The sequence below is a fragment of the Protomyctophum parallelum genome (assembly GCF_964188405.1).
Source record: "Protomyctophum parallelum genome assembly, chromosome: 1".
Lineage (NCBI taxonomy): Eukaryota > Metazoa > Chordata > Actinopteri > Myctophiformes > Myctophidae > Protomyctophum > Protomyctophum parallelum.
Window position 1 is genome coordinate 59,206,441 of NC_139697.1, and position 22,065 is coordinate 59,228,505.

Here is a 22,065-nt window from a genome sequence, read left to right on the forward strand (position 1 = left end):
AAGATTGGCCTCCAGGATGGAACCTAGGTAGGTAATTTGATCTTTTCGTGTGATAATATTGTCACCCACTCTAACCAAGAAGCCATCTGCCTTGCTGAGATTACTATTTGATCCGAAGAGGATGGATTCAGTTTTTCCCAGGTGTAAGGATAGTTTGTTATCAGCGAGCCAGGTGCAGATTCTACCGAGTTCAGAGCTGAGGGTCTTTTCAACCTGCAGTTTGTTCCTGTCCGAGACCAGCAGTGCTGAGTCATCTGCGAACAGGAACAAGTTGCAGTCACAAGCTGAAGTCATGTCGTTAACATATATTAGGAACAGTAAAGGCCCTAGTATGCTTCCTTGTGGGACGCCACAGCTCACTGGGAGGGGAGGGGACAGTGTTCCGTTCACCTCCACCATCTGTTCTCTCCCCTCCAGGTAGGATTGCATCCAGCTCACTGATGTGCTATCAAAACCAATAGCTTTAAGCTTGTTAACCAGTATGGAGTGGTTCACGGTGTCAAAAGCCTTTTGGAGGTCCAGCATGACCATGCCGCAGTATTTTCCAGCGTCCACCTCGTGTTTAATGTGGTCGCTCAAATAGAGGAGGCATGTGTCAGTGGAGTGGGATGTTCTGAAACCAGATTGGAACTCGTACAGCAATTTATTAGTGGCAAGATACTTTTCAACCTGTTCATAGACTATTTTTTCCATCACTTTCGAGATGGAGCTTAGAATAGAAATAGGGCGGTAGTTGCCGGGTTCTAATTTACTCCCTTTTTTGTACAAGGGGGTTACTTTGGCCAGTTTAAAATCTTGGGGGACCTGTCCCTGTTTGATGGAGAGGTTAACTATGTGGGTGATGACTGGAGCTATGGAAAAGGCTGAGTCTCTGAGAAATTTGGAGGGGATATTGTCATGGCCAGTGGCCTTGTGGGGTTGGAGGGCACTCAGTTTTTTAAGTACCTCCTCGGTTGTTACCATTTCCATTTTGAAATCATCTTTACAAACACCAAGGTTTTTGTAGAAGGCTTTGATGTGCTCTACACCAAAACGCCCAGAGTGGGAGGGCAGTTTGCTAACCAGCTTTGTTGCAATGTTTGTAAAGAAGATGTTCAGGTGGTTGGCTACATCAAGCTTGTCAGTGATGAGGGTGTTATTCGATTTGATGTTTATGTTAGTAAACCTGGTTTTTAGTTTCTGACCACAGCCTAGTTGGTTGTTTAGTAACTTCCAGAGTTCCCGAGGATTGTTTTTGATTTCCTCGGCTTTATCATTGATAAAGTTACATTTGGCAGATTTGGTCATGGCAATTACACCGTTTCTTAGCTTGTTACACTGGGTTTTTAGGTTGCACAGTTTGGTTTGGAGATTACTGTCGAAGCGCTTGGCTAGCATGGACTTGCATTTAAGAAGTTCAGAGCATTTGTTGTCTCTGGCTTTCATTGCAGTCAGTATGTCCGAATTCATCCATGGCTCCGAGCGGGTTTTGACCCTGATGGTTCTCAAAGGAGCCATGATGTTTAGTACTGATGTAAATTTGGTTTTAAAGCCAAGCCATGCTTCTTCGACTAGTGAGCTCCTGAGCACATCGGACCAATCCAGACTCTCCAGTTCAAGGTTAAAGGCCTCACTAGAGTAGGTTTTGAGGTCCCTAGATATGACTGTTTTGTGACAGTCAAACTTTAGTTTTTGTATTTTGCGGGTACAGAAAATCATAAAATGATCACTGAGCCCACATACAATAACCCCTTTCTTGGAGATTCTGGATTTGTCCGAGGTCAGAATGAGATCAATGACAGTTTGAGTAGAATCACACACTCTTGTGGGTTGGGTAATTAGCTGACTGACACCATGCAGATCACAAAACCGACTAAATGACTTAAACACAGGTGCTTCCTTACGAAGCATATCCGTATTGCAGTCGCCAATCAGGATTTTCTCTACACATTCCTCCCCAGCTAGGCACCCCTCAAGTATATCATAGAACCCATTCTGATCGGGCGGTCTATAGACGGTGCCAACTAATACTGATTTAGCATTTTTGAAAATTAATTCAACCCACACAGTTTCAATTTCATCATGCTGTAAGTCAGTACGAGTAACATATTCAGTGTCTTTGTGAATATACATGCACACGCCACCGCCATGCCTGTTTCTGTCGTTCCTAATGATAGTATAGTTCTCTATTTCTATCTCTGGGTCCCTGGTGGACTCGTCCAGCTTTGTTTCAGAGAAACTTAGGATGTTTACCTTACCGCTTTGGAACACTTGTCTGACCTCAGCCAGTTTGGGCCCAAGGCTGTTGATGTTCAGGTGAAACAAATGGATTCCTTTGACGCTGGCAATACTGTTTATGTCCTCCATGTTAAAATAGGGAGGTCCATTGTTTATGTCTGCTCAAGTGTCAAATCAAACAGTGCTTTTTGCGTTTATGAGGTGGTCAGACCCACGTCTAATCGTTATGCGCTGAGTGTCTTTAGGTCAAGGGGCTTAATAGCAAATTGCGCAAAGCGAGAATAATTAACATATGGACACTCCCACAATGCTAAAATATTCAGGGACGCGGTATGCCAAATGTGTGTGCGTTCAACACGGGCCGAGTGCGTTCAACACGGGCCGATATGCCTTTCATAATACGAATGTGCGCAGAGCGAGGCCAATTTATGTATCACGACCTGGTAAACTGCACCTTCAAAATCGACCTGTGTGACCAGAGCTGCAAAAACAGACATAAAACATACATTTTGTTGTTGTTTTGACACTGGTAAACTGCACAGTGCAGTACCTTTTTATATGAGTTCTCTAGATTATTAGCTCTCTAGAATGTCCTTTCGGCACCGTTGAAAACATGTTCACTTTGCATAATGCATAATGCATATTTACTCTTTTGCATCGTAGGAGGTGAAGGAAAGCTTTGTGGAAGACATTGGGAACCTGACACGGGCACCTCACAAATGCAAGGTGAGATCTCAACTGCTGATACACTCTTTTTGTGATTAATATCTTAAGCAGTATTTGTAACTGATTAGCAGGAGTCTGCACAGCAGAACACATGGTCATTATAAAGGATAATGACACATATTTGGCACATAGATATTTAGATCATGCTTATTGTTTGTTGTTCCATTACAGGCTGAATTCTTCTGCAAAGTAGAAGCGATCCTGAAGACGGTGAAGCCAAAGGGGAAGGACCTGATTAAACTGACTAAGACTCTGACTGTACTTAACAATGACAACAAGGTAAGAACTGTGTCTGCAAGCATACTGTAATGTAATGTACAATCTACAGTATCATGTCAGTCGGCTATGACATCTGACGTGTGACTCATAATTTGGCAAGATTTTAAATATATAAAAGAATACTACTTCTGTGGCTTGGCAGCGTGCACAAGAAGAAATGTGGTGCTGATCGGTCCAGCGGTTTGCAAGATTAGTTCCTGACACACAGAGAGCGACACTCTTACAGACAGCTAGGGAGCCATGTTGTGTATAAGACGGATAAACGGAATAACTGACATGTTATTAACAGGGTGTGTTGAAATGATTTAAACTAGAGGTTTAAACTTCGAACTAGAGTTCGCGAAGATGCGACATCCCATCAGTATATATGCCCATATATGAAGATCTCTGTAACTCACGACCCATTAGCCGATTGTAATATGCTAGACCGGTGCCTGGCTGTAGAGCACTGAGTTTAACGATGGAAGCCCCACACAACTATGCAATACCCGTTGTACCCGTGTCAGAGTACCTGCTCCACCCATCTGTCTGTGTCCCTTTTATGCCCATATATGTAGATTTCTGTATCTGTCTCTCATGTGTCCCTTTATTTTTATATATGGAGTTCTGTGTCAGGCATGCCCAAATATGGAGTGTTATATGTCAGAACAGACCAGCTCCATATATGGAGCCTGGGCAGGGGCCCTGTCCATATCCCGGGCAGAGGCCTTTTGTGGCGGTTCTGGACAACCGTGGGTCCGACGGACTCGACACTCTAATTTGAAGTCTGTGGGTAAACGGGTTGCGTGCGTTACAGAAGTACACACGTGTAGACAGACGTACAGAGACGTGGTGCATTCGTAGATAGATGGGATGTTCAAAAAGACGACCTTTGAACATTAACATGAAATGTAATGCCACTGAGAGGAGTGATCATTTTAGCGTCAATGGATTTCTGTGCGCACAAGTTCAAAGTGAAACTTTCATCTTTCAGGTGAAGGAGAGGGAGCCGATGGATGACCAAATAGAATTCCCGAAGCTGCTGACACTCCTTGAAGAATGTATCCAATACTGCAACGTATATGTCCAAGAGTGCCTCGGTCTACAAACATTTTACAAAGTTTAATAGTAAAATGGTGAAGACGAATAGGTACAATGAGAACTTGGTTATTGCAACTGGGTCAGCTAAACCTTCTGATTGATTAAATGTAACTTTTTAAATGTATTTGTATTCTAACCAAAAAACCAAGGCACTCTTCCAGCGATTATGTTCCCCCTTCTCCACAGCATTGTTTACTCTGTATCTAGGCAGCACCCCTCTCTCCATTTTTGTAATTGTTGAAACATTTTGTAAAATGAGCATAATGTGTGCATTTTCCAGTTTTTCAAACAAAGCAATGCCCGTCAGTGTAGGGGTAGGTTTAATCGTTTTTATTTCAATTTATTTTGTATTCCTATTCTGCCCACTTTATCCCTGGTGGCCCTTGTTCGGAGAATCTCGTAGGCAAACGATAAAAAATACATTTTCAAACATACTATAAAATAGCTATATTTTCAGTTGAGAAAATAGGTCTTAGTTTAATACTGGATATATAATGCTTTGAAAGTATAGGGAAGATCCATTGATGATTCCATGTTTGAACGATACCAAATACCATGTGCTTATTTATTTAATGTCATTCTATTTAAGAAAATAAGTTAAAAACAATGTAATTTATTATTATTTTTGAACTTCCCAAAATCCATATTTATTGGGACTGGAATGTAGGTGTGATTGTATGATGTGGCCATGTGTTAATAGCAATAAAGTAATTGTATGAATTAAATGCATGATTGATTGATTGGTGTATTAACAGTTTGCAGAATTACAGTACATTTCAAGTACAACTCAATACAAAAACTGTTAACAGTGAGTGGACGACACCATAAAGCATTACACTTGTTTACAATAGGGCCCACCATTTTCAATTCATCAAAACATTTAGAGATGCGTCTATACGAGTCCAAATGGTAAACGATGTATTGAATATCAGAATAGGCTTTTTGAAAAAGGTATTTAGCTCCTGCTTCTCCTATTGCCTTGTCCTACTGGTAATGAAATCACACACATGGTGAGCGTGCACGGTGCAACAGCGCAACCAAGAGTCAATATTGCAAAGGGAAGTACAGTATATTGAAAACACTTACAGTATGTTTAATTTATGCTTTGTGATACAGTGGTTATGTTGCGCGCTGTAAATGGAAGATCTGTAACTGATGCATTGTGAGCTTATAAATCAGCTATTTTTGTGACAAAGTGTATGAGGCTTTGCCACTTGTGGCGTAAACGTGGATCTAACACTGTATACCTATAATACTTTACTGTGTTTACTGTGCCACCGAGTGGCGCGATACGAGCTTGTAGGTCTGCTATTTTTGAAAAATCGAAGAGCGACTGACATTTTTAGAATCTGATCTCAGGTCAGAATGGGTTCATCAGACCAGTGTGTGTCCGGCGGAAATCTCGTATGAATCTGATCTCAGGTCAGAATGGGTTAATGTTCCCCCCAGAACAAGGATGCTGGCCAGGGGTTCAAGTGGTTAATCAAATTAACACTGAGGAAGGCTCCAACCGAAACACGTCCAACAATAAAACAACCTGAAATGACTTTTACGTGAGTGCTGCATGGGGTGATCTTTTTGTTGCATTTAAAGATTCAACACCTTAGGGTTACCATTCAGGGAGGGGAGAGAGGTTTCTAAAGGTCTGGCAGTGGCAACCCTTTATTTTAGTTTAGCCAGATGGCTAATGTTGTGTGATCTCTCCTTTGATTGTAATTGTTAATTTGTTATTATTACTAGCTCTTTGGGCACTGGCCTACTAGGAACGATGCAAGTTGGAAATGCATGCCCCACCCAGTTAGTTATTATGTCTGACTGTGCCCATATATGGAGTTCTTTGTCAGGCATGCCCAAATATGGAGTCTAACTATATGCAGACGTCAGAACATTATTATGATGACAGAACAGGCCAGCTAATACAGCATATGGAGTGAACGAGCTGTGTGGATTACAGACGCACACACGTACACACACAGACATGGTGCATTTATAGATGGATATAGATATTTTATTTCTTATTTCTTTGACGTAAAGGGGGAGGGTTGGATGGTCTGTGAGGATTGTTTACGCCCCCAGGCACTCTGTATGGGTGGGTGGGTGGGCTGGTGTGTGATGTTTTGTATGTAAATTTAAAGCAGAATAAAACGCTATGAATATGTATCATGTTGTATGTACTGCAATTTACTCAGTTGCACGACGGTGTCTCGCGTAAATAAATACCAGACCTACAAGTAAACTGACAGTCATTGGAGTCTTTCTGTAGGTGGTGTACATACGTACCCGAGCGGAAGTCATGTTTATAATTATGCATAACAACTTATGACAAGATTTATAAGTTGTGCATAATTATGAGCATTTATAACTAGTGTTATAAAGCCTTCTAACTGCATTATAATGCATTATAGACACAACCTTAGTAAGTCAAGTTGTAATGACCAGCACTTATAATACTTCATAATAAATCATTCATAAAAGTTATAATACTTCATAATACTTTCACTTGTGAACTTGAGTGCAAACACTCAATAGTAAATGCCTCAAGTACTGAACTTGAGTAAATGTACTTGGCTACTTCCCCCCCCCCCCACTGCACACACACACACACACACACACACACACACACACACACACACACACACACACACAAACAGGCGACCTCGACCTGAGATGATAAAAGCCCTGCCTTGGTACCAAGGCTTTTATTTTAAGGAACCAAGTTTCTTTAGAGTGATAATTGTGGCACCCCAGCAGAGATACATTAACTTGCCATGTTCTCTGCCTAGCAGCGTTGTGGGTAATAACTCTGACTGGCTGAAGCGCTCGCTCTCTGAGAGAAACATGTTTTGCCACTCCTCTCCCCCTGCCGAGGACAATGTAGCCGTCACTCATTGACTTGATGCAATGTGAGAGCTGTTAGGAGGTGTTTTCCCCGTGGCATTCAACCGTGTGTGTGTGTGTGTGTGTGTGTGTGTGTGTGTGTGTGTGTGTGTACCATGGCTCCCTCATTTACTAAATAATAGAGATGCTCCGATAATCGGAGATCGTATCGGCCGATATTCACTCCGATTGTTCACTCCCTATGTAGAGAAACCGATCTTTTACACTATTTAAGTGGTATAAATGTCAATCAGATACATAGTGTAAACATTCTCCCCTTCCTCCCCACACACAGGAACAGTTTTGATGTGGGTTTTGCCATAATTATAATATTTTTTGGAAATATTCAAATTTGCCTCTTACGATCGGTATCGGCCCCAAAAAACCTGATCGGAGCATCTGTTATGGTCTGGCTCCCTGCCTGTCCATCTTTCCACTTTGGCCACTACCCCCTCCCTTTGCTTCTACACACACCTGTCTCCAACTGCCTCATCAGCCCATTTGTTCACTTCTCACTACTCACCTGTGCCTACTTCCCCTATCAGCTCCACCCATAAGACTGGACTCATTCTGCTAATGCTTGGCTAGAGTATAACCATTTGTTAGTGTGTTTTCCGGACTCCTGCTTTTCAGTACTTCTTTCCCGAGTGTTCCTCAGGTTTGATCCCCTGCGTGTTTTTTTGGACTTTAATACATTTACTCTTTGTTTACCTTTTGACCTGCCTGGATGGATTTATGGTTTTTGTCCTGCCTGCTTCAGTTTGGTCTTCATTAAAACTCTTGCAAAGTACTCTGCCTGTGTTGCCTGCATTTGGGTTCTACTTTGACACGCACCATAACAGCATCCCTACTAAATAAAGATTTTTCATGCCGTTGGTATCCATATTTTAACTTTTTGTGTTTTTGTGTCGTCAATAATGCCCTTTTAATCGTGGGCCTACTACAGCGTCGCACAAAAGCATCAAGGAGTATAGCATCTAGAAGCTCAAAACGCGTTGCTTCATGCCAGACACGCCACGTTTTGAGCTTGTAGATCTGCTATCTTTTTTTTTTTTAATGGGGCTTTCAGAATGGTCGTGGCTAGCTATCCACTCCCTCCACATTTTCCTTAAAGGAATGGCCTACACAGATGCTTTTGGCAACTTGACCCTTCTGACTAATCTCTGAGGTTTCTACACGCTACCAGCAGGCCAAGGAACTCAATTCCCTGTCAACATCCTTTTGTCCATCCAGGTTATGGAAAATGTTTCCCCAACAGTATAGAGTGGGACTTGCTATTACAAGCTGTCCGTCCGCCATATGGGATCTACACTATATGCCAATTCACGCCTCCATTCAGCTGAAGCTGCACAACCCCAACTATTGGCACAAATCATGCACACGCATATAGCATGTGTGTGCATGCGAACCAGACACAGAGGGGCAGAACTTATAAGGAGAGATGCTGTTTGAGGTTAATGCATTAGACCAGTGGTTTTCAACCCTTTTCATGTCATGGTCCATTATTGATTCGGCATTTGAGCCACGGACCACCATGTGATGGTATTTAGACTCCCAGACCCAAGACTTAGAATATTTTGTTGCCGTTGGATATGATTTCGTCCACATTTCCATTCTGTATTCATGTGGTACCAACCATAGGAGAGATAACAGGCAAACGTTGATCATAACAATTCTGCTGCATTCTCTAATTGTGTCGAATTCTTGTAAATTAAGTAATGCACGTGTTTAACAATGTTTAACTCTTGAGAGCGTACAATTAAACCAAAATGGTTTCATTGTACACAAGAGTTCAGGATAAGGGTCCATTTGGTTACCATTGCCAACTCCATTTAGCTGGGTCCACTCAAGGACCACTGGTGGTCCCCTTGTTGAAAACCACTGCATTAGACTGTGAAGGCCTAAATATTATTATATAGGAGTGCAGATATTAGCACTCCATCTGAGGGCCTCGGTTCAAATAGTTAATAAAAAATTTAACTTTTTAATCAGCTATGGTTACTGAGAAGTGTCGACTGGAAGCTTGTCAGTAAGCTAGCTGGTATCTGGCTAACTGATCATCAAAAGAAAGTACACTTATAACAAAATAAGCAAAGTGAAGCTGTTTAATTCCTTCATTGCATATTTAGTGTGGTTGCCCAAAGGGCAACCAGACTCTAGTAATTGTAACACTTTATTATTCATGCGTATTATTTCACTGGAGTAGTCTTTAGTTTGACGCTTTATACCTCCCACACTGTACGCTGTACGCACTTGAGCCATATGTCAAATTGACCGAAAAAATCGGGAATCGTGTGCTTGTATTTTGTTAAGAGAAATGTTGTATAGTTTAATTGATATGAATTTATTAGTGAATTAAATTTCCCCATTGACATGAATGGGAAAAGGCAAAAAATCACATTCAAGTATTTTTTCCTCTGAGACTGTAATCACTATAGTTACAAAACTTTTAGGGATAATTCAACATTATCCCTAAAAGTATTTAACACTAAAATGTTATCGGTCGGCCTCATGGTGGCGCTATAACAGCCCACTTTACCTTTTGGCTTATAACTCTTGAACCGTAGGTCGTAAAATCAAAATATTGTTTTCCCTGGATTCCTTGGGTCATGCCACATCTCCCCATATAGGCCACGCCCATTTCCGCCATGATAGATTTTCCGCCATTTTGAATTTTGTCCAAAACACACTTTTTGCTTTTCCTCTTACTAATTTTGTCCAAATCTCACAGAAATCGGCACACATGATCTCTGGACCTATCCGATTAAAACACCAACTGCTAAATTTTGGTAGTGCGTATCGTTCGGCCGTAATCGTCTTCCGAAGTTAGTAGAAGGGGCCTATATCACAAAAAATGCCATAAATCACGAACGGAATGTCCAATCCATCCCAAACTTGAATCACATGTCCGGGGTGGTTCAATCAACCGAGTTCTAAAAGCAATTCCATTTTCATCCATAGGGGGCGCCGCAAATGCGAGAAATGTAACCGTTTGTCGCAAAAACATGAATTTCGGGGGTTAAATTCCCTCCGAATTACTTACGCATGATCACAGTGGTGACGCGACATTGTAATTGGCTGGCAATATTAGTGGGAGGGGCATATGTAAGCCACTGCGGCAACCACACTCTGCAATTTTTTTAAATTGCGAATTTTCTAGTATTAATTATTCTATATGTTTAGTACTGTGTCCTGATAAAAACAAATGATCACTTTGATTAAGTCATTCCTTTGTCTAACTCAGCATCCCAGGGGTGTTTTGATTTTCTCTGGCATATCAACTCCACTAGTGGTGACATGATTATTCATAAGGAAAATTATAAATTATTCATCGTTGTTTAATATTTAATAATTGATTCAAGGTAGACTCGTGAGGTAGGCCTAGACTTAGGGCAATGTCTCTGTGAGAGTTGCTTGCACAGAGGTGTGTGTGTGTGTGTGTGTGTGTGTGTGTGTGTGTGTGTGTGTGTGTGTGTGTGTGTGTGTGTGTGTGTGTGTGTGTGTGTGTGTGTGTGTGTGTGTGTGTGTGTGTGTGTGTGCGTGCGTATGTGCGTATGTGCGCATGTGCGTGTGTGCTCGCTTCAAAGTTACCTCTTTTACTGTGGTTTTAAAGAATTTGTGTGTGCAAATGCACGCATGCTTTCTCCAGATACCTTGGAAAGGTGTGTTAATAAGGTGTGCACGTCTGTTCTGATATATTAGCCTAGGTCGTGGAAGATGTTTGTTCCTCCTCCTGCCTTCCAACCTACTGTAGTATACCATACTGTGTATGTGTGCCCTCCAAGTCCAAGGCCTGTGGCGCTAGTGCTTCAAAGAACGACAATGTGCTGATATCACTCCATGGCATTCTACTCTGGTCTCTCTCTCTAACTGATCTAACCTTATGTGTTGCAGTTTAGCACACATTTAAAAGCCATTGTCAAATCCAGGAAACCTCTCGGCTGAGTCGGCTCAAAGATCATTGAGCAGGTCTGAAGAAACGGCTCGCCTCTTTGCCAACTATTTGTTTAAAGCTGATCCCCAATCAGTGTTCTTTATAAGACACTTAATAGATAGTCTATACTAGCTACTGACTACTGGGGGTGTCTTACTTTAGGGTCCTCCCTTGATCTATACACACGTATAAACAGAGAGAGAAATGACGGTCCTGGTCGACTAGCCCGGGGCTACTCTTCAGGGCCTGAGGCCAGAGGGACTACAGTAGGGGGAGGGTGACTGCATCTGCTGCTAGGGGACCTCCTTCAGGGGTCCCACGGTGGGCCTGGCACTATTTTCATGTCTGCCTTCAAAGGCACAAAGAGAGAGAGGAATGCTTAATCTATGATCCATCGCACGACTATGTCGCGCACATGGAGAGAGAGCGGATCTACAAGCTCACAATGTGGTACAGACGTGACTCGTTGTCAGCTTGTAGATCAGCTATCAACATCAGGGCTAAAGGCAGAAGCTCTGCTCAGCCCGACGCCGCACACTTCTTTTCCTGTGTTATACCTTTGGGCTTTTCCATGGCCCTGAAACTAAGGGAGACGGACGCATTGGTGGACAAGGATTTGGAATGGACCACACACACACACACTGTGTCCGGTAGAAAACCCACCGGGGTACTCCTGTTGTCTCAGCAACTCACTGTCACAGCTGGTAGGAGTTATTCTCTCTATTCTCCTCTGAGATCAAAGAGCCAAGAATATACAGACATCTTGATCATCCTGGGATTTTCTGTCTGTCCTGTTTTGATGGTAAAAAGATATAGAAGATACATATCCCTCTCACCTCTACGCCTCCCTTTGACCTCATTGTCTCAAAGAGGATTGTGATGTCGGGTGAGACACTCGTTGGCCCTGGCCTGTCCTTCATGTCGTCGAGCCCTGCGTGGCCTGCTGTCTGCCCGCAGATGCCTCTGCTATAACCCGGGCCAGCTAAGTGCCGTTGTAAGGGGATAAAATCACGCCACAGTCAGTTATTTCTGGCTGAGTTAATCTTATTTCTCTGGGCTCTGTGATAATGGAGAGGACTTGAATAATGAATGCCTTGGTATAATACTGTTCTCCGGGCCGCTGCATGAATGAATTAAGGATGCACCGTTCTGTGAGTTTTCTTAACACGGGCTATAACACCACACCCCCTTCCGTCCAGCTATCTGCCTAATGGTTGCTGTATACATGTGTTGATGAGACAGGCCTGGCTGTCACCCATCTCCATTAGTTTTCAGAAAAACAACAAGATGTATAAAAAACCTTTTCAGAGAGTCAAATGATAGGCTGCTGTACTATATGCTCGAATGGACCACAAACTATACGGTTAGTAAAGTAAAGGTACTTAAAAGTATTACTTTTACTTAATTAAAATAAGTCAAATTTATTTAAATACATTTTAACACCAGCTCCTTGACTTGTAATACATACTACCACATACCTACTGTATGTCTATAATGTGAACTACAACTCAAGTCATCTTAATTCTTGTGGGTGACTTTTTGCTTTTACCTGAGTCATTTTCAAGTAAGATATTATTTAGTCCTATATACTTTTAGGCAGGTATGGTTCACAAGTTGTTGTTTTAAATCGGTAACAAAGCTAACATACACACCCAGAGAGAGGGATTATAAAGTCCCTGCCTTTTATCATCTCCTGCAATCCAACCATTTTTATGTTGCAGGCAAATGGAAGCACAATGGAAGTATATTTCACTTAATACTCCACAAGACATTATTCCCCTGCCTGTGGTGATGAAACTAGAGGCAACAGCAAGACGGGTATACCTTGCTGAATTACAACACCTGTTTGCCAATGTTAAAGGTATAGGGCAAGTGATTTTACTTTGTTAAAATGAGTGTTGAATAGCTCTATTTCCTGATAATCATTGTTATGTCATTAATTTGCAGTGTTGTGTTAAGTACTGTACTTAAGTGGAATTTTTATGTGTAGGCCTACTTTACTTAAGTATTTCCTATAAAACTTTAGTTACTTTGATTATTATTATTAGGCCTACAAAACCCGCATTAAACACTTCGGCCCTGTACATTTCGACCCTTTGAGAATAGCTGATCTACAAGCTCACAATGCACCCTCCCCATCCCCTCCCCATATTTCTGTCAGAAGCCGTTGAGGGCAGATTTGACCCTTTTGCGTCAATGGCAGACGTGCTGTCCGTGGTGCTGAAATGGTGAGCGTCACTGACGCAGTACTGGCCTAATGTGGTGGTGGAAAATAAAAGTATACTATACTTAATTGAGTATAATTTTGTTTTGAGGTATTTGTACTTCACTTGAGTATTTCCAATTTCCAATACTTTTACTTCTCCTCCACTACATGTCAGATCAAAATGGGCCTATTGTATACTTTTACTCCACCCCATGTATTTGAAACCGTTTAGTTAGCAGTTACTTTGTAGAATTTTAGTGTGATGATGAATTAACTATAGTGTGTGTGTGTGTGTGTGTGTGTGTGTGTGTGTGTGTGTGTGTGTGTGTGTGTGCGTGTGCGTGTGCGTGTGCGTGTGCGTGTGTGTGTGTGTGTAAACAAGTTGTGAATAAAGCATAAGTGGTAGTTGAGGTCTAACCTCAGTCAATGAGTTAACAGTCCAGGACTTTCTCATAACCCCTCTGTTTTCTTTCTAAAGCTATATCATGTATTGTATATGCTAATAGTTGTACATCTGCTATTTTGATACCACTGTGGAGTAGGTCTATATAAATTGAGCTTAATTCATTACTCAGGTTAGCACACCTAGCCTCCATCTGTTTATAATAGGCCCAAACAGCGACACGCAACAGTTGGGCAACATATCCAGGACTGGACCTTTAAATGGACATATCATCCCGGCTTCATGTTTCCATATAGAGAAACCCAATATGTGTGTGTGTGTGTGTGTGTGTGTGTGTGTGTGTGTGTGTGTGTGTGTGTGTGTGTGTGTGTGTGTGTGTGTGTGTGTGTGTGTGTGTGTGTGTGTGTGTGTGTGTGTGTGTTCAGTCCATATGATGATAATAGAGGGTGACTAATAGCAGCCACAGAGGTAGCCTCTGTCCTCCTCTGTCATTTGTTGCTACTGGCACTGAATGAATTATTGAGTTCAGGGTGTCTTGACTGTCATTGGCCCTGTCTACGCCCCTGGAATTCACTCCCGAGAGAGAGAGGGAGAGGGGGAGAGGGGGAGAGGGGGAGAGAGGAGAGAGAGAGAGAGAGAGAGAGAGAGAGAGAGAGAGAGAGAGAGAGAGAGAGAGAGAGAGAGAGAGAGAGAGAGATGCGTGCAGTCTGTAGCAATTAAGCTTAGCTCTCATCCTCATTCTGTCAAGAACGGTCTTCCCTGCATGAAAACATCCCGAGCCAACTTCACACACACACACACACACACACACACACACACACACACACACACACACACACACACACACACACACACACACACACACACACACACACACACACACACACATGCACACATGCACACACACATACACACACTCTCTCTCTCTCTCTCTAGTAAAAGTAGGCCTATACTTTTATACTTTTAACTCAACTATACATTTCTACATTGTGGTAGCGGGTTAACGGGTTACATTTCGTGTCAGATCTCAGATGAGACACAACCTTGACACTCTAAATCTCTCAATAGAAGAGCATGGGGAGACCAAATTCAAGTAGCCTAACAATAACCCCAATTAATTAAGTTATATTGTATATTATCATAAACTCTACCGCACAGATTGGAGCTATCCACGGCTCCGTCTTCACTTTTCGAAATTCCGGGGCGAGCCACTTTTCGCGGGGGCGAGTTGGCAAAGTGGCGAGATGACCTGTACCGACCAGGATTACTGCATGTTTTTGTGAGGGTACCCCTGCACCCCATAGGCCAGGGCACAAGGGCACAACATGCAAACTCCACGCAGAAAGGCCATTTGGCCGCAACCACACCTCGGGCATGGAGTGAAAAGCTATAGCTGTTTTCGAATAGCTAAAGTAGAGGCTATACTTAAGGCTGTAATGGAGCTGTTGCATTTGATTAAACAAATCTGAACAAATAGTCTTATAGGCCTAACTAAAGTTTTCAAATAATTGTAGTGAGTGAAAAGTAGGCCTATACGATACAATATTTGTCTCTGAGATGACTAGTTATGGTGGAGTATCACTTTTAAGCTATAGCTGCAACAATATAGGCTACTTTAGAACTATATAGGCTAATGAAAGTCACAGGCAATTATTTGTAAACACTTTCGCACGCACTTTCGCACGCTTTTGCTAAAAACCCATCGACCCATGCACGCCACGCCACACACATCCACAATATACCTGCTGCTGCCTGCTGCTGCTCGTCATCATAAATCCAAGGTTTGGCCCCACGGAATGGATCCGGTGCACCTCAATTATTGCACGAGAAAACGCAATATACCTTTCAGCTGCCGATGAATAATTGAAGTGGCCTCACTCGCCACATGGTTGCGAGCCTTCAGCTCAACTTACCACATGGTGAGGTGGTGGGTTATGATATCAATACGCAGTATTACAAAGATCAATAATTCACACGGAGGGGACATTTTTAACCTTACATTATCCTACATATATGTAGGATAAGCCCAGAACAGCATATCCTAAATGCATCCCCGCTATACGCTCACGACATGTGGAACATATTTAGTTTTTAAGTCCTCATTTAACTCCGAGCCATGGTCTGCAAAATTACAATATTTAACAGTCTGTGAGTTAATAAAATGAATAGGCCTACTGTGTGGATGGTATGTTTAGTTTCAATTCAAATTAACCTTTAAATGCGGAACAATGTCATGGTGTTGTTAACTTACTGTAAACAGCCTATAGGAATTTCAGCATCAGTTGAAATAGCCAGTATAGCCCATATTATATATATAGGCCTATCCGTGGCAGCAGGAAAAATAGCTAGGCCATATTAATGATGATGAAAAATAATAACCATATAAGCCTTAATTGCATTTCATTTTGCCCGCCATCCACTTACAAATCCTCTTTAGCATCATAAATTACGTATAGCTTATAATTAATCGGCTTCTCTCATCAAAGAGAATATTAATAAGGGCCCCGTGTATTTCCATCTGAAAATTATTGATCCCCCATGATGACTACAGCAACCCGTAGAGAGAATAACGGCTGTGTAGTCTCACTGGGAGAAATCACACAACCTGCGGTGCTGTTTACTGTTCTCCTCGCAGAAGAGGGACGCAAACCAGAAAAGCTCGTGAATATCTCTCTTAATAATTGTACAATCATGTCGCTTATTGTGTCCAGAAGGCCTATGTCAATTTATATACGATCTCTGGCTGAACTAAGAAGATCATCCTTAGTAGTAGTAAGACGCATATATACCCAAATTACAATTAATAGATACATTATAGGCTAAGGGATAACATTTCAAATGAAGAAGATAACTGCCTATACCTTAGCCTATAGGCTACAATAGATGTAAGATAACAAATACTAAATTAAATAAAGAAAGCTATAGTTTGTTACAAAGCGAAGCGTTCTTCAAAGGCGAAGAAAAATAAATAAAAAAAGGAAAATAAAACGTTCCCGTTTCCACCGAGTGCTCTCCGGTTCACCTGTCCTGTTAGTTAAATCCACAGTCCCTGGAGTCCCCGCGCGTGCATCCCGGCTCGTGCTTCCCACGAACTCCTCTCTCTAACATAGCCTCCTTTTACTTCGTTTTATACCAATATATAATTAATATTGCATCGTCATTACTTAATAATTTCAAACCCCACGACATAACCCCGGTGACACAGGGGCATCCATAATTAAAACTTTAACTAATTAGGGAAAGGAAGAGGCCCTTTGGCACCGCGTTTAAAACATTCACATGGTCTATACACACATGCAGTATGTGGCTTTAGTGTGAAAACAACTGCCGCTGAAAATGTATATTTTAAATTTGTTTTGTATGCATATATCTCTCCGATACATTTTTAATCCTACAGGGTTTCGGGGAGTCATAAATAAAACAATCCGGTAATCTCCTGTGAAAAAGTTATAGTTTGATTTTATCGCTCACTGGAGTGGCTTTTTGTTCATGCATTGTGTTATATAGCCTATTGCAATCACCGCTCAATGATAGTCTATAGGCCTAGAAGAAAGGATCGCTGTTTAGTATTTAAAAACTATACTTTGCATAGCCAGTCAAATAATACAATAACAGCCGTTTGCCTAATAATCATAATCATAATAATAACTGCGTCTGATTGCATTTTTAGAAAATAGTCAATAATTTATTAAGTTTAAACTTCACACATTTTTTATCAAGTGAAATCAAAGAGTGCAGGAGGAAATACTAAGTATTTCGGTGATTACTCCCAAACATGTTCACATCAAAATAACGCTATGATATTATATGTCAAAAATATAGCAGCAGCCTTTAAAAAAAAGACCCATAATACCTTATCACTGGTAAATTAAATGATTTAGGATAAACAGACTACGTGTCTCTCATAGTGTGAAAATGTTACACAGTAAAATCCTCAACGCAAATGTCACTCTGAAAGTGTAGCTACAAAATGGAACCAAAAATGGACCCGTAAGAGTTCTCACTATCAGAATTATATTAACACTGACGACTCGTACAGTGCAGAATACTGTAGGCCTACTGTGCGTGATGTGTAAGTTAAAAAGAGCACGCTCATGATTTGAAAATATGTGTTGTTTGATTAACCACTTTGAACCCCAATATACATAATCTATGGGTGGGAACATAATTAGCCAGAAATAGCAGATCTTTAGGCTACAAGCGCACAAAGCAATGCATCACAATGCAATGTGTTGTGAGCTTGTAGATTGGCTATTGGCGAAAAGATGATGTAAAAGGAGAAAAGTAACTCAGGTCTGTTTTACTAAAGGGTTTAAGTGGCTGTAAGAGAGAGGCTAAAACAAGTCCTGCAGGATATAAACTATGAATCAATGGATTATGACCAAGATGGGTGTGTAATAATAATAATAATATACATGTGGACATCAAAAACTTTCCCATAGACCTTTAGCACAATTATATAGAGGATACATGTTATGTTCAACACCAATAAACAAATATAAATGTGCATAGTAATAAGACAGACGAAGAGTGAAGAACACCAAAATGAACTCGAATAAAATCGATAATAAATCCTGCAGTCTTTTTTTCTTTTCTTTTTTTTTTGCGAGAAGAAATATCCCAGAAGACGAAACGTGACGAGATGCTGATAAATCCCTGCAGCCAGTGCGGCTGTTGTTGCTGTTATTGTTATTATTATTAATCACTCGATCAAAAATGTCGTAGGCTATAATATTCATGACATGACGCGCGCGCGCGCACGGCGTGCACTCAATGCACCGCCGAGTATTTCATCCGTTTCTGTTTTTGCCGCTGGTTGCAGAACCACACGCGCACCACGTTCTTTTTCAGGTCCAGCTTCTCGGCGATCGCGGCGATCTTCTCCGACGAGGGCCGCGGCTGGATGGCGAAGTACGCCTCCAGCGAGCGCTTCTCCGGCGCGGCGATGGACGTGCGCTTTCGCTTGCGCTCGCCGCCGCCGTTGAACATGTCCGGCTTGCTGTTCTTCTCGCGGTACGCGGCCTCCGCCTCCTCCAGCCAGGCCTGCAGCACTGGCTTGAGCGCGATCATGTTGTTGTGCGACAGCGTCAGCGACTCGAAGCGGCAGATGGTGCTCTGGCTCAGCGAGCCCACGCCGGGGATCTTCAGGTTGGCGAGCGCCGAGCCCACGTCCGCCTGCGTCACGCCGAGCTTGATCCTCCGCTGCTTGAAGCGCTCGGCGAACGCCTCCAGCTCGCGCGGGTCCGACTCCACGTCGCTGATCGCGCCGCCGCCGCACGGCGGCACCCCCACGCCCACGCCGCCGTGGACCGAGAGGGAGTGCTGGCTCATGCTGGCCATGGCCTGGTGGAGCTGCCCCATGGTCTGCAGGTGGTGGTGGTGGTGGTGATGGTGGTGCCCGTGCCCACCGTGTCCGTGGTGGCTCATGCCCGGGGGCGGAGGCGGGGGAGGCGGCTCCGGAGGGCCCCCCATACCGGTCACGGAGGACAGGCTGGAGGACAGGTGCTCCAGGAGGTCGCCGGCATCCAGGCTCTGTCCGAGGTGGTGGTGGTGGTGGTGGTGAGGGTGGCCGAGGGAGTTGAGGTGGTGGGACACCCCACTGGCAGGGCTGTCACGAGCACAAGTTTAATTACAGCTTGACGATGCATTAATTGTCACACAAATAATTAATTAACGATTTAATTGTGTTTTTTTTGGCTTTGAGAAAATCCAACATGCATGGAATGATAGAAATGAATTGATCATGACGATTATGACCACAAAAAAAAAAGAACTGCGATTGTCTCAAATAAAATTGCGATTATTAGACTATTTATTATGTATAGGCGCTATATAACAATCGTGCACAGGCCTTTACTTACCCGCTGGTGGAGTTGATGGTCGAGGAGGTGGTGCAGGCGGAGGTGCAGGGCACGCTGCTCATGGTATGGTACGTGACGTCGGGCTTGAACGGGTGGCTCTTGCCGGTGGGAGAGACGCCGACCTGCGCGGCGCTGTCAGCGGCAGCGCGCACCAACAGGCTCTCATCAAAGCCGGAGAACAGATTGGCCTGCAGCTGGTGATGGGAAGCGAGAGAGAGAGAGAGAGAGAGAGAGAGAGAGAGAGAGAGAGAGAGCAGCAGCCTACTGTCAGTGGGGAATTCTACCAAAAGCAGAGGGGATGATATCAAACATTTTTTTTTCTCTCCCCAAAGGCAAAAGCTGAAGCAGGAAGACAAAAATAAAAAATAAATAAAAAAAAACTCATAAGAACAAACATGCACGCGCGGGTCATAAAAATGCATATGAAAGCACGTTTTGCGCCAATAGAAGACATGACGTGGATGATGAGAGAGGAAGGGGAGTGAGATCGGGGGGAGTGTGGGGGAGGGGAGAGGAGGGAGGGAGGGAGGGGGGGTAGAGAGAGATATATAGCCTACAGTATAGACTTAAACAGAAAGTCAGATAAAAGCTGAAACGAATTTCTGTCAAATGTCTTTCTCAAACCCTCCGTCAATTCGCCCATTTGTATAACTCTGTGAGTGTACACAGCCATTTGTATAAACACTCTCAGAAGGCCGACAATATAGAACGCTCAGCAGCAGTTGAACGCTCCACACTATAGTAATCACTCCCGTCACTCCCCAATGCATGCTATAAGAGCCGAAGCTCACCCAATTAACCTACCTGCGGGGCGGACAGGCAGACCCTGCGCATGCCCTCCGTGCCCGCGTGCAGGCCGGTGTACTTGGGCTCGTGCAGAGGCGCGTGCATGGAGAAGTGCTGCTTGCCATTCATGGTCATCATCGTCCTCTACGAGCTGTATACGGTCGGTGGCCCCTGTGTGGCCCTGACATGCAGCCTGAGCCAGGGGACAGACAGAGAGACACGGACACAGCTCACACGGGGAACTATGGCTGCTCCCTCACTCTCTCTCTCTCTCTCTCTCTCTCTCACCTCAGCACGGACTGAGCTGAGCTGCAACACCGGGCAGCACCTCCCCTCCCTCCCTCCCTCCCTTCTGCTCGTCTCCATCCATCCATCTATCCATCCATCCCTCCAGCCCTCCCTCACCCCCATCCACCCACCTGCTCTGTACTCAGCTTACAAGTTACCGCAAGTCAAGAGGGGAAGCAAGCGACATCTCTCTCATGAGCGCAAGTGTGTGTGTGTGTGTGTGTGTGTGTGTGTGTGTGTGTGTGTGTGTGTGTGTGTGTGTGTGTGTGTGTGTGTGTGTGTGTGTGTGTGTGTGTGTGCGCGCGCGCGCGTGTGTGTTTCCATTTCCTTTTCCACATCAATGAATGTCCCAGAGTTATATAGCTAAATGAGCCAATGTTATTTTGCAAGTATACAAGAAAATGAAAGAAATAAAGTTATAACATGCAGCACGTGCCGTGCTCCACTTGTAATCTATATCTAACGACACTTAATACTCACATGAGTGAGGAACATAGCACGTTGAATGGTTTCTATATGCAACAAGGCCAACAAGTTGTTGGTTTCCTTTCAGCACCTCGGACAGCGTCTGTTAGCTATTATATATCCCATATCCTGGAGGGTTGTACGTGTGTGTGTGTGTGTGTGTGTGTGTGTGTGTGTGCGCGCGCGTGTGTATGTGTGTGTGTAGGCTATAGCCTTATATGGCCGGCGTCCTCTTCATTAATTACGTCTGCTGTGACGATGATGACCAGACCAGCCAATCACTTGATTGTTCACAGGTGTAACATTGAAATTCATTCGGATATGGGATTAGCAGGAGCATGTCAAGCATGTCAAGCCAACACCTTTAATCAAATACATTTTATTTCAACATGCATGCATTTATAATATCTTTTGTCTCCATGGGACCAATCTGACATTTCAAGGTCCTACGAGCCTATACTATAGCTATAGCCTATACTTTAAAGGTCTATTGTGTGTGGGGATGTCTACATCAGGGTATAGGAACCCAAACTAGCGAAAATAGCAGATCTACACTTGTAGATCTTCTATTTTCCACTATAAACATTTATATGATTTTTCTTTGATTTTGATTTTTTTATATATTTTTTTATAATAAACTAATTAAAAACAATGTAGGAAACAAAAACATAAAGGGACCCACAAACTGGGTCCCGACCCAGAGTTTGAGAACCAGTGCTCTATCCATCTGACATGGTCTAGTCTATACAGACCCTACTCCAACCACTGCAGATGTTGGCAAAGGTCTGGCTATATATACATTTTGTACAGATTGCTGCATGAAAATAACGTTTATAGGCCTACATCTTCGAAATTGATTTGCTTTAAATTATTTAATTATAAGGCTACACTAAAAACGATGCTTACACCATGCGTTTGAACTCGTTTGGCCACTTTTGGACAG

At 43.0% G+C, this 22,065-nt stretch overlaps 1 protein-coding gene across 1 annotated transcript; it reads right to left on the reverse strand.

Moving 5' to 3' along the window:
• Window positions 1-18,492: 18,492 nt before the first annotated feature.
• pou4f3 (POU class 4 homeobox 3) lies at window positions 18,493-20,507 on the reverse strand (the record flags this gene model as incomplete). Its single annotated transcript, XM_083766187.1, has 3 exons — window positions 18,493-19,330; window positions 19,584-19,777; window positions 20,388-20,507. The coding sequence occupies 3 exons, from the start codon at window positions 20,505-20,507 to the stop codon at window positions 18,493-18,495; spliced, it is 1,152 nt and encodes a 383-aa protein (XP_083622313.1).
• Window positions 20,508-22,065: the final 1,558 nt, after the last annotated feature.